At 40.9% G+C, this 12,610-nt stretch overlaps 1 protein-coding gene across 14 annotated transcripts in view; it reads left to right on the top strand.

Annotated features, from left to right (window-relative positions):
• LOC102931209 (splicing factor SWAP) overlaps positions 1–12,610 on the top strand; it is a 96,330-nt gene that overhangs the window by 68,920 nt on the left and 14,800 nt on the right. For 8 of the 14 annotated variants that reach the window (XR_005222360.2, XM_037878619.2, XM_037878617.2 and 5 more), the window contains exons 14-15: positions 108–179; positions 2,768–3,036. Coding sequence is in view for 13 of the 14 variants with exons in the window: in XM_037878619.2 (XP_037734547.1) it covers positions 108–179; positions 2,768–3,036 (341 nt within the window). In the remaining variant the exon portion in view is untranslated. Of the gene's footprint in view, positions 1–107; positions 180–2,767; positions 3,037–3,352; positions 12,348–12,610 lie in introns of those variants that run through there. The other 6 variants (XM_037878620.2, XM_037878618.2, XM_043529867.1 and 3 more) reach the window with 3 other exon arrangements.

Genomic DNA, 12,610 nt, shown 5'->3' with positions numbered 1-12,610 from the left:
ACCTGAGGCAGCCATGGTGATCATAAGTAAGTGGTGTTCCTTGTCACATGAGGGGAACAATTGCCCTCCTGGATTGTCAGCCAAAAACTTGGAATTCTTTATTTCAGAAATGCCAAGAGGGGAAGTGTCATCAACCAGGGAAAAGAGTCAGAAGGCTCTGCCATGAGTACTGTAGCAAGGTAAATTAATTTAAGCCATACTAGTGATAGGGCCATTTGGAGTAATGACATAGTATTTAATACTAATACCTGCATTCACATCCTGTTTAATTACAGTTACAATCTTGGTTGCTTCGTCCTTTTGGCATCTGCTTTCTCACTCAGCTCCTATTTAAAATTATGATACAACATTCTGAAAATGCCTTTGTGAAGTATATTACAATATTGGAAATTATAATGTATTCTAAAACCATCAAGGAGAGCGAGGAGCCGCCCATTATTCTCAGACCGGGGGAGCTTTCTCATAAACACAGAAATGACTCTTGCATAAAGCTAGTAAAAGATTGCATAACAATGTTATGTGCCTGATAGCATCAAAATGAAGCAGATAGTTTAAATGATTAACTGAGCTGTGTTTATATTTTTAGTTTACATGAACTTTTTTTAGTAATTCGGAGTTGTACAGTTGTATTGTGCCCATTATTAAGGGGATATTAAGCTATTTTCTGCTGTTGCTCTTTTTCTCAGGTTTTCTTCACTTTTTTCAGCTTCTGTTAGTTTCCCAAAGTTTTTCTCATCCCTCCTTTTGGAAAGGCATTTTGTATCTTATGTTTTTAATCCTTATTTGCTGCGCTGGTTTTTTGGGGTTGTTTTAGTCTGGGATTAAAACCTTGGCAGAGTCAGTTGGTTTTGTTTAATACACACAGCAATTCTCATGCACTCCTACGGTTTATAGAGCACAATTGCTTATTGATTTGGTGCTTAGGAGAGCTTAGACATAAGCCTTGGGAAGCTGAAATGAAGAAAGGTGACATGGTAGGAGGGAGAGACGCTAGGAGAATCTCTTACATAATGGTTTATGTTCAAAAAGAAAATTGGGGTACTGCACTTGCTGATGTATGAAACATGTCCGGAGAACAAAAATTGGCCATAGTAGTCTGCTTGGAAACCTTAAAGATTAGAGATGATAAAGCTGTCTGAAATAGCACATAAATTGTAAGGGTAGCTTTATTTGAAACGGGTTTCTAGTAAACTAATCATCTTGAAATAAGAGGAGCAGTCTCATTTTAGTTCAAGTGTTGATGCAGTCGTCTTTATGGTCTTTGAAGCATACTACCACAGTACAGCTTTATTGCCATGTTTTTTGTAAATATCGTTGTAAAATAGCTATTGTCAATTAAAGCTCAGAGAGGAAACATGACTTTGGCATAATATTTGACCAGAAACAGAGCTTCCAATTATCCAAATGTCTTGAAGTGTTGACTTGACATAATCACAGTAGAAGAAGGAGGAGAGCAGAAAAGATTACCAATTTCTGATTTGCTTATTCTAAGTTTTAACATATTAGTTGCTGTTCAAGTCACAGCAGGTATCACAGTATCAAATGGTGGAATTGTCAGACCAAGCAGAGTGGAAATTACGGTGGGATTAATCTGATTTCTCCAGGTGCCTTGAAACAGCAGTTTGAGGATTGACAGAATTTGAAATAAGGAGCAAACCTACAGTGTCTGACTTGATTTGTTGTCCACAAGCCATTTCAGCAGAGTTCTGAGGCAAAAAATGATCAATTGAAATTTTCTTGGGGTGTGCAGTGTTTAATTGACTGCAGACTAAATTATTAATTTAGCATGAATTCAGCAATGACCCTTTTGATCCTTAGGGTAAAGGTAGTTTTATGGGCTTAGAACCCTTTTTATACAAAATGTTTACTTTACAAACTAGAGGGGTGATTTGTAGTGGTATTTTTTCTTCGTTTTGCTACTTTTGTGAACATTGCAATCAAACTAATACAGTGTTGGATGAAAGGTTGCCTTGTTGCATTAAAACTGAATGTTGAATGTATACAGGAATTCCTTTTTTAGAGTATATGTGTCCAGTTTATCCCTTTAAATTGAGGGCATAAACTGAGGAGAACCTGTCTATCTGATACTACCAGATTCTTCAGAACCATTGTTAATCTTTTAAAACCAAGGTTGTAATCTTCAAAATTGTGCCCAGATTAGGCACGCACAAACCTGTTTGCGTGAGAGTATGGGGGGCAATGTCGGCCTATGTTAAGCTCTGGCTGAAGCATGCATACATTTTGAAAGATTTCAGCCTTACCTTTCCAGACTGTTTTATATAATGTTTCTGCAGCATTTGAAAATGTAAAGTGTTGACGGGGTTATGTTTTGGTAGCTCTTGTGGAGTTAGCAGCTAATTTTGATCTAATTTATGTTGGGGTGCCCAGGGCTTTTGCTAGATGCCTCAGTTTATATTTTCATAACTCAAAAGAAATATTTAGTAAAATAAATGAGTGTTAATTTTTAATATGATTGCTGATAGACTCCTCCAGTATTCCTTCCCTCAAAGGTCAGTAAAGTACATATAGCAAAACCATTACACGGAGATGCTAAGTGACTTTATCAAGGCTACACTGCAAGTAAGTGGCAGTCCCAGGATTAGACCTGAATATCTGGCTCCTAGCTCTTTGCTCGGTGTACTCTAGGCCAGTCTGTTTCTAACATGCATATGTGTGAGATCCGATAGATTTCCTCACATTGAAAATCTTCATAATCTTTGCTGAAAACTGAAAGTCATGTTAATAATTGATTTATTTCTTATTTCAGGCTGTCAGTAACATGCCATATCCTTTATTGACTGGAGTCAGAACTTTACCCACCGTAGAAGTGAAATCATCAGAAAGGCCTTCAAGCCAAAACAAAGATCCTCCCAAAGATGAAGAAAAGGAAAAGAAAAAAAAGAAACACAAGAAAAGATCTCGGACAAGATCTCGGTCACCTTCCAAATATCATTCGTCGTCTAAGACCAGGTCTAGATCACATTCAAAAGCAAAGCATTCACTTCCCACTGCCTATAGAACTGTCAGGCACTCAAGGTGGGTTTGGAAGTGGAAAGTATGCTTTACTATTCTATTTGGGCTAGTATTTAATTTGCCTCTGCACCTTTTTCTATACACATTAGAAAGAAAATCCGCTTGTATAATGTAGATAAGAGAACTGGAAAACTTTGAGTCAATATATAATCTTTATATTTGATAATGTTACGAAAGATTTCATTTAAGTATTTGCAAGATAGTTTCTAAGCACAATTTTAGAGTGAATCTACTAAATGATTCTAACTGGTCCATTAAACGCTTGTTGATGGTCTGTGGTTGTGTTAAGTCATAGGGCGATGACTCCCTCTATTTCCACCTATTTCTACAGGTGTTTTTATTAATTTCAAAGAGGAGCCTGGACACCTGTAAAATAGCTGGGAACAAAGGTGGGGAGCCAGCTGGGAGGGGGATCTGCAGCTACATCGGCAGAGGAAGAAGTATGAGCTGTCCTCCGTGACCAGGGCCACCAGCAGGACAAACTGCAAGCAAGAGTGTCAGGAGCTACCAATGGCTCTGCAGCTAGTACTGGGATAGAGAAGTAGAGCAGAAGGGAATAAGGAAACAAGGTGTCATGTCTAGATAAGCAATGGAAAAGAGAGGAACAGGTGGTTGAGCAACACACTCAGGAGAGTAGAGAACGAAACTAAGCAGTTGGGCAGGGGATCAGCGAGAGAGAGAAACAGATTAGACTGGAAAGGGAGCCAAAAAAACTGTGTAACTAACTTGGTTAAAAAAGCCCGTTACAGTCAGTTAAAAATACAGAACTACATTCCTGTTATATTACCACATAAGCAAATATTGCAGTCAACACAGGAAAGTTGCATGATTGCAAATGGGAGAGGCGGTGTCCATGAGACACTTGAGATGTGGTCCACACTGTGAAAAAGTCCCCAAACCCTTTTAGTACCTTAGAGTTCTTTGGGTGATTTTCCACGCAGATTCCACTCTTAGTGCTCATGTGTCCTATGCACTTCATCGGATTCTCTTGGCTAGCTGTGTACCTTGGGGGATGCTTGCATCCTAGGTGCCCTGATGCCATGCCCTCTCAACTCACTCGTCTGAGGGCATAAAGGGCAGAGCAGGCCCAACAACCTCTCAGGCCCTTCTTTACTGCCTGTGGCTGTGAGGTGGAACTCCTGGCATCATTGCTCACTCTGCAGTTCACCTTAGATTTAGGATAGTGTTAGTGTAGTTAAGTTTCCGTTGCTTGTTGACATGTATATAAAACCCTGAATTTGACCTCTTTCAGTCACTTAAGTTTCATTTTGTTGAGGACAGTTCCCCTGCACCCTATATAGCGGTGCTATGACTACGGCAGAGGCTAAATCACTAGGGTATTAAACATGTCTGTCAGACATGTCCCCCATCTAACTCTGCTGGGCCAGTCAACAGTGGACATCTTGGTGCCTGATATGCCTTGGGGAAGGGCACATTCTGGAACATTGTTCCATGTATCATTTCTTCTCCAGGTGTATCCAGAGAGTGAGGGAGTTGAGAATAAAACTTCTCCTTGTGGAGAAGTCAGTGCAGATCTTCTCAGACTCTGAGAAGTCTTGGGAGAAGCCTCAATCTGTGGATTGGTCAGTGTCCTGGTGAGCCATGACTCCATTCTGAACTCACAGGCCACTTCTTAGCCCTTATTCATCCCCCACTACATCAGCAATGACATTCAGTAGAGGCAAGAAGTGACAAGCCAAAGTACAGGTTGCCTTTCTCAGGACCTAGCAGGAGGCACATGAGTCGTCCGGACTTGGCCCCAGGCTCAGTCAAGAGTCATAAGTAAGAGAATACCTTTGCCAATAAGTCAGTACTGACATCTATGGCAGCTCACGTGATACTGTTTAAAGCTAAAGACTGCACTGCCTCCAGCACTGGCCCCTCAGCACAGACTTCGGTACCCAGCATGTCCTCATTGACTCCCACATTCTTGGTGGTGACTGTACCCAGTACATCAGTACAGACTATCTCCTTGGGACCTGAGGCATTAGTATCAACTTATTTGGCACTGAAGCAATATAAGCTGCCAAGTGATGTGTTGGTTGGCTCAGTTCTGGAGTTCCAGAAAGATTTGGGGAGGTTATTACAAACCTGCCTACTGTAGACTAGTTTCCAACCTGGCCAGTGAAGTGTTCAGATAGGACTGCCCCTTCCTTAGAGGAGATATGTTCCTTCTCCTCCTTCCATGAACATAGCAATGAAATATCCCCTACCTATCCTTCATCTCCTCCCAAGTAGCTCAATGGGAATCAGGGAGAGAATCCAGAAAACAATAAGGGGAGCTAGGAAGAGCACTCCACTTAGCATCCTTCACTGTGCCACTATCCCCTGCTTTCTGGGGTTTTCAACCCTACTGTAGAAAGCTAGTGTCTTCCACTGTGTTTAGAGAATGGTCGTCTCACTGAAGAAGCAAATTTAGCCTCCATAGGCAACTCCATCCATGGCTGCTGCAGAGTCAAGAGGAGAGTGGAAAAAAACAGCAATCTCCTGAGCAGAATCATCATTATACAAGAGAAGGAGCATAAATGCTTTGATGATCTCTGATGTGCAACTCCAGAGAGATTGGCCATGCCATTCGATCTGTTGGAACCCACCAAATCAGTTTGGCCCAAAGCAAAGATGGATGCTGCTATCTCAAAAAAGCACAGAGAAAATGTTGGATTCCTGCTAAGGGGTTTGAATACTTGTACCAAATATCCTATATCTGGCTCTCTGCAGGTAGAAGCTTACCGGAGAGGATAAAAGAACTAGTCTACAGCTCGTGAGACAGACCCCAAAAAGCTAGGATTTTCTGGTCAAAAAGGTGTATTTGTCTGCGAACCTATAAAGGAGGGAAGAAGACTGCCATTTGATACCCTCAAAATATGATTTTTTGAATTGGTACAAACTGTCCAATGTGGTGGATAAATTATCCAATGAGCACCAACTGAAATCTCTTCTGACTGAGGGCTGCCTAACTGCCAGAACATCTCTGCAGACTGTGCTGGATGTGTCTGTCACTCATATGAACAAAGGCCACTGCAGCTGCTATGAGGAGATTGTCAGGGCTCAAGTCATCAAGACCTCTTCATTTGAGGGCAACAGTCTTTTTAACAGTGGCACTGGTGAGGCGCTCAAAGATTTCAGGGCAGCTTTGTGCAACTTGGGGTTCTGTCTCTGCTCCAGAAAGAAAGCTACCAAGACAAGCCATGCTTCAGGCAGCGTTCTTTGACACAGGTGAGGCGCTCAAAGATTTCAGGGCAGCTTTGTGCAACTTGGGGTTCTGTCTCTGCTCCAAAAAGAAAGCTACCAAGACAAGCCATGCTTCAGGCAGCGTTCTTTGACACAGTTATCACTAGGATCCTCACAGCCTCGAAGGAAGAGGCAGAAATTAAAGTGGAGGCAACCCTCTGCTCTCCTCAGCTGCTCCACAGTTTGGGGCTTCAAATAGGCCGAAGAGTCAATGCTATTGTTAGGAGCCTGCTTGGACCAGCATGGGATCTGTTTTCTTTTTTTAACCTCTCACAAGAAACTCCCTTACCTTCCCCCCACCCCCACAAGAAGCAAGAGGTAAACTGCCTCTTACAACTGGGAACAATGTAGGAGGATCCCCTTGGAGTTCAATGTGTTAAAATTCAATTTAGATTATTGATGAGATGTCAGATAATCCAGGCCCAATCAATTTATTAATCAAAGTTTATTAGTCAAAGGTTAATCAGCATGATAAAGAAAAGCAAATACAATACTGATCTGGGGAAGCAGTCCTGCTGCCTGGTCTATTTCCAACTAGTGTTCAGAAATTTATCCTTGTATATAACATATATGTCTACGAAAGAGACAGAATTCCATTCTCATGCTCTGTTGAGCCATGGAATTCCCTTCATGGCCTGTTAATTTACATAATATATAAGCTAAAGACATTCATCACAGAAGGGATCTGTAACAATAAGTATTCCCTTTCTTGGTTTTCTGGACATCTGGACACAATTTTCTAAGTGTCAACAGGTCAAAGCAAGAGGATGCACAATCTGTCAGTCAACAACAACACTAAGATTTAGATGCAAAGCATTGTGGGACTTCGGTTAATCTATAAAGGCCTCTGGGAGTCTGATTCATCTGCTAACAAGGAGCAATGGCTTTTATTCCCACTACCTCTTACTCTCAAAGAAGAACAAGGCTTGTGAAGGCTCATCCTCAACATCTCAATACCTTCATCTGCAATTTTCAAATTTAGAATGGTGATTTATTTCTGACTTTTTTTTATAAATTCCTTCATTAGATCCTATGGACTGATTCCCACAGTTCTTGACCACCAAGGTGCCTAGTTTCCATACCACCATATATCCAGCTCACAGGAAGTAACAAATTCCTTCTAGGAACATCCTACTGCTAATAGAGTTCTGCCCTTCATCCTCTTTACCTTGCCAAGTTTTTATCACATACCTTTTGTTTGTGGCAAGTCATCCAAGGAGACAGGGAATCCAGCAATACTCTTACCTAGATGACTGTCTAATTCAAGGGTGATCACTACAGGTAATTGATTCAGTCCAGACAGTCCTGAAAATTTTCACCTTTGTAGGTCTCAGTATAAACAGGGAGAAATTCTCTGACACCATAGCACTAACAGAAGATCAGTGAAATCCTGCCTTCAAAGTGCTGGTGGACAACTCTGCAGCAATGCACTGTATCAACAGGCAAGGGGCAACATGATCATCCCTACCGTGTCAATATGCTGTATGCGTGTTGGAGTGGTGCATTCAGCACCAGATAATGCCAGTAGCTCTGCACCTTCTGGGTCTTCAAATACTCTAGCAGACCCGCTTAGCAGGGACTTTTCCAAGAAATAAAAATGGTCTGTCAAGGAGTCAGTTCTGCACAGTGTCTTTTGCAGGTAGTAGATCTGTTCGCAACAAACCACAAGAAGTGTCAGAATTTCTGCTTCAGAGGAGGCACAAGTCCCAAGTTCCCTGTCAGATGGCGGCTTCATTTCTTAATCCCCGAGGATAATATGCCTTTCACCAAACCTCATGATATCAAGTTCCGTGAAGAAATTGAGGCAGAACGCAGGATGCGTAATCATAGTAGCCTCAGCATGGGCCAAGCAGTTCTTCAGGTTCAGATTAGGTGACTGTCAGCACAACCATCTTACCTGTTCTATTCAGGTCTCCTAGAACAATGGTTAGATCCTGCACCCACACCCAGCATCCTGGCACTAGACAGCCTGGATGCTGGTTGAATGAATCCCATAAATAGGACCCTACCATATTCATGGCTGTGAAAAATGTGTAATGGACCGTGAAATTTGATCTCTTGTGTACTTTTATCCTATATTATAGTGTAAAAGTATACAAAAGTACACAGTGTTTCTCAAACTGGGGGTCCTGATCCAAAAAGGCTGTTGCAAGACTATTATAGAAGGGGGTCACGGTATTGCCACCCATACGTCTGTGCTGCTGGCAGCAGCGCTGCCATTAAAGCTGGGCACCCAGCCAGCAGCTGTGCAGAAGTAAGGCTAGCCTTGCAACCCCCCTTTGGGGTTTGTATTTTACCGTTTTTAAATACACGCTCATGTTTTGTTACAACACCGTGAAATTTAAGATTTAAATATCTGAAACTGTGTAATTCAAGATTTTTTAAATGCTGTGACCGTGAAATTCATGAAAATTGACACTGAATTTGGTAGGACCCTACCTATAAAGCAAAGCTATTTTGCTGCAGTTCAGAACATTGTGCTCCAGAGCAGGAAACCTTCAACTAGACTTATTTGCAGAGCTAAATGGAGAAGGTTTTCTATTTGGGCATCTCAGCACCAGTTTTCTGCCCTCACAACATCCGTGTCAGTTTTGGACTTTCACCTTGAAGCAGTCTGGACTCCATCCATTAATAAGAATCCATCTGGCAGCAGTATCATCTCTCTATTAAGGGCCACACTGTATCTTCCCACATTACAGTGACAAAATTCCTGAAGCAGCTCATATGTCTTTCCCCCAGTTCAAGAGCCCCATATCCTTGGAACCCAAGGCTGATGGGTTGTGCACTCCCTCCCTACCCTCTCAATTGTAGCCAGGGTAAGGAAGTAAAGCTGGGAGACTCAGACTGTTATGCCAGGTCCTCCATATACATTTCATAAAGAGATGGTTACTCTTAGACCTTACCCTAAGTTTCTCCCCACGGTGGTCTTGGAATTCCACGTAAATGAGTTCTTTCATCTTCTGGTATTCTTTCCTCAGTCTCTCCCTACCCTGTGTGAAGCTTGATGTAGTGACAACATTATCTTTTTATTCAGATAGTATTAAGAAATTTAGGAACACCCATAAACTTTGTGTTGCATTTGCTGATGGGCCCAGGGCAACCTATATCCTCGGCTGTTATCCTAGTGGGTCTCAGACTGTATAAGAACTTACTACAAGTTAACCAGGAAAGAGCCATCAGCCATATTAGAGCTCATTCCACAAGGGCTCAGACTTAGGTGCCTGTTTGGGTAATATACCCATACCTGAGGTGTATAGAACAGAAGAATGGAACTTGATCCACACATTTACTATGCATTCCCTAGTACAGGCCTCCAAACTGGTTGCCAATTTTAGTAGATCAGTCCTGCATTGGCCTTTAGGCTGGACTCTAAATACCCACTGCCAAGCAAGTAGACAACTACTTGTTAGTCATCAACAGTGGAATCTGTGTAGACAATCACTTGAAGAAAAAAGAACAGTTACTTATCCTACAGTAACTGATTCTTCAAAATGTGTTGCCCACACGGGTCCCCTGGCTCACCATCCTTCCCTGCTAATGTGGAGACCTACTCCTGTAGGAAACAGTATTGGCAAAGGAACTGTGGCAGTTGGCCCCACTTCATCCCTTGTATCTTTGGGACAGAGTGTACAGATGCAGCCCCAGTGAACATAGAAGAATCTGATCTCAAGTGAATGGGTCTCAAAACAGTGTTTTGCTGTCTCACATGTATTTTCTAATGTTGATCGTAGGGTTTTACATGTTTGCTATGTACCTATTTAAACGCACATATGAGTGTACATAACTTCAGCTTTCCTCATGCAACTCTGAACAGGCCTTGGCTTGCTTTCCTTGTCACTTTCAGGCTAATGTAAGCATAAGGTTTATTTTTCCAGGCTCGCTTGCTTACAAAGAGGAATTCATTTATCTTTACAGAGTATTTAGTAAGAAGATATTTAAAAAAAAAAAATCTTCTGGGTACAGTGTCTTCCCTTTCTTTGCCAAGTTCTAGACAGAAAAGGATTAATTGAAAGACAAGAATCCTTTAAGTAGGCATTGCTGGTTTGTTTTCGTTTAAGTTTAGAACCAACTGACATCAAAATTTTATAAATCTTGTTGAATATGCTTGGTACTTGTCACCTTCATAAAATCTTTTTTGTAAAAATAGCTCCCATAACATGTGGATAGGCTTTGCATGCATGTCACTGCAATGTTGAAACAAAACATTTCAACCGTAACCATAATTGCGTGTTTATAGATGCTGTGATCCCAATATGTTGGGAAGACAATGATTTAGATACACAACAAAAAGAGGGAAGTGCCTACTTTAGGTCTTTGTACCCTTGACGTAACTGTAAAAGTACACTGACAAAAATAACAGCTCCCTAGAACAGAATAACCAGTCAGAAATGGCAATCCAATCCAGACCTATCAAATTGCCCTGATGTTCATCACTCCCCAGAAATCTGGGTAAAAACCAAGGGTTTTGTGTCACGTTGGAATGCTTGTGGCTACAATTTTACAGTATCAGGACAATGGCAAATTGTTTCAATGCAAGCCTGTAAAGATAATGATGACATGACCACACTGGTAAAACAATTTAGCTGAAAGTTTCTCAAGACAATATTACAATGGACAATATTACAAAATGATTTCAGCGTAAGTTTATGGAGACGTTCCTGTGTCAAAATGTTAAATATGAGCTTTGACACCAGTGTGAAATGAAAAAAAATTAAATTGAAGTAACTCACGGTCTGTAACCTAATACTAAAGCAAGTTTAACACCTTTGCAATTGAATTGGTAGATAAGTCGGAATCATTTCAATAGAGCTGTTAAAGCATTGCATTGTCATGTCGCATACAAAATGTGGCTTCTCGCACATCTTTCTTGTTTTGTATGCCTAGAGTCAGACATTGCAATAAGCATGTTGCTCAGTCTTTAGATTCCCACAAGACCCAGTGTTATGACTTCCTACCATACCATACCTTATTTAGATGTAGAGACTAATTAGAAGTATATTGTTTCCCACTTGTAATCCATTACTCAAAACTATTTGTAAAGATTGATCTATGATGAGTAGCCCCACTCAGTGACCTGGGATAAAGGGCTATCATATAATGCCTGGACACTGGTATTAAATTACATAAATTCTACCAGCCTTAGGCTGTGTCTACGCTAGCAGATTTGTCAGCAAAACTTTTATTGGTCAGAGATGTGAAAAAAACACACCCCGACCGACACAAGTTTCACTGACAAAAGTGCTGGTGTGGACAGTGCTATGTCAGTGGCAGATACTCTCCCACCAACTTACCTACCGCCGCTCGTTGGGGGTGGTTTAATTATGCTGGTGGGAGAACTCTCTCCCTCCAGCATAGATCCGCCACACAGGAGACCTTACAGTGGCACAGCTGCAGCGGCACAGATGTGCTGCTGTAAGGTCCGTAGTGTAGCCATACCCTCAGTTGCTTTATTTGTCCGTGTCAACCTTAAAACTATTTTAAACAGGTGTGTTATGCTTTTGTAATCTCATTTTGTGCTGTGCAGGCAGCAGTTCCTAACCTTCAGATTTTAACAGCAGTTGTCAGTGATTACTTTGCACATGGAGCAGATTAGAATGATAGTAATTACGGAGAGAGAGACTTCCTGTTTAACTTTTTTTTTTTAAGTTTGACTTATGAGCCTGTTCAACAAAGCACTCCAGAATACGGATATCTTTTCAGAATTACCAAAATTTCATAGCTTTTTGACAGACCAGCACATTAAACTTGATGTATCTACACAGGAGAGATTTGTGTCTTGGGTCTGAAGCTGTTTAAATTAGTAGTTTAAATTAATTGTGACAGCCAAAAGAGAAGCTGTACTTTTTCCAAAATTTCTGATTAGGATATGTTTTAATTGGACAGTAATGAACTCTATGTTGTGAAATGTGTAAACAAATAATGACCTATTGGCACACATTTCACTTCATTTGGAAAACTATTTGTTCTTTTCAAATGTTAAAGAATGTGTGTATAAGTGTTGATTTGACTTTCCATGTACCTTGATATTTGAATTACAGGCTCCTGGGTTGCTATTGCTTATGTAGTTGTAAAAATACATCGGGGCATAACATCCTCAAGGGATAATTTGGTTCAGCATAAGAATTGTAGTTAATTTGTTGGGGCAAGTTAATAGGGGATGAGCTGAGGGAAGTGAAGCTAAAAATATATGTTTGTTTAACTTTTCAGAGCATATTTAATTTTTGTTTTGCCTTTTTTCTTGTATGAGTGATAGGCCAAATTTGCCTCACAAGCAAGTGATTTTAGAGGCTTTTACATAACTTTAAAAAAATCCTTGTGTGGTATTTATTTTTAGAAGAGTAGCAAT

This window comes from Chelonia mydas, chromosome 15 (genome assembly GCF_015237465.2).
Source record: "Chelonia mydas isolate rCheMyd1 chromosome 15, rCheMyd1.pri.v2, whole genome shotgun sequence".
NCBI lineage: Eukaryota > Metazoa > Chordata > Testudines > Cheloniidae > Chelonia > Chelonia mydas.
The sequence above is the reverse complement of the archived record's forward strand: the minus strand, read 5'-3'. Positions and strand labels throughout refer to the sequence as shown.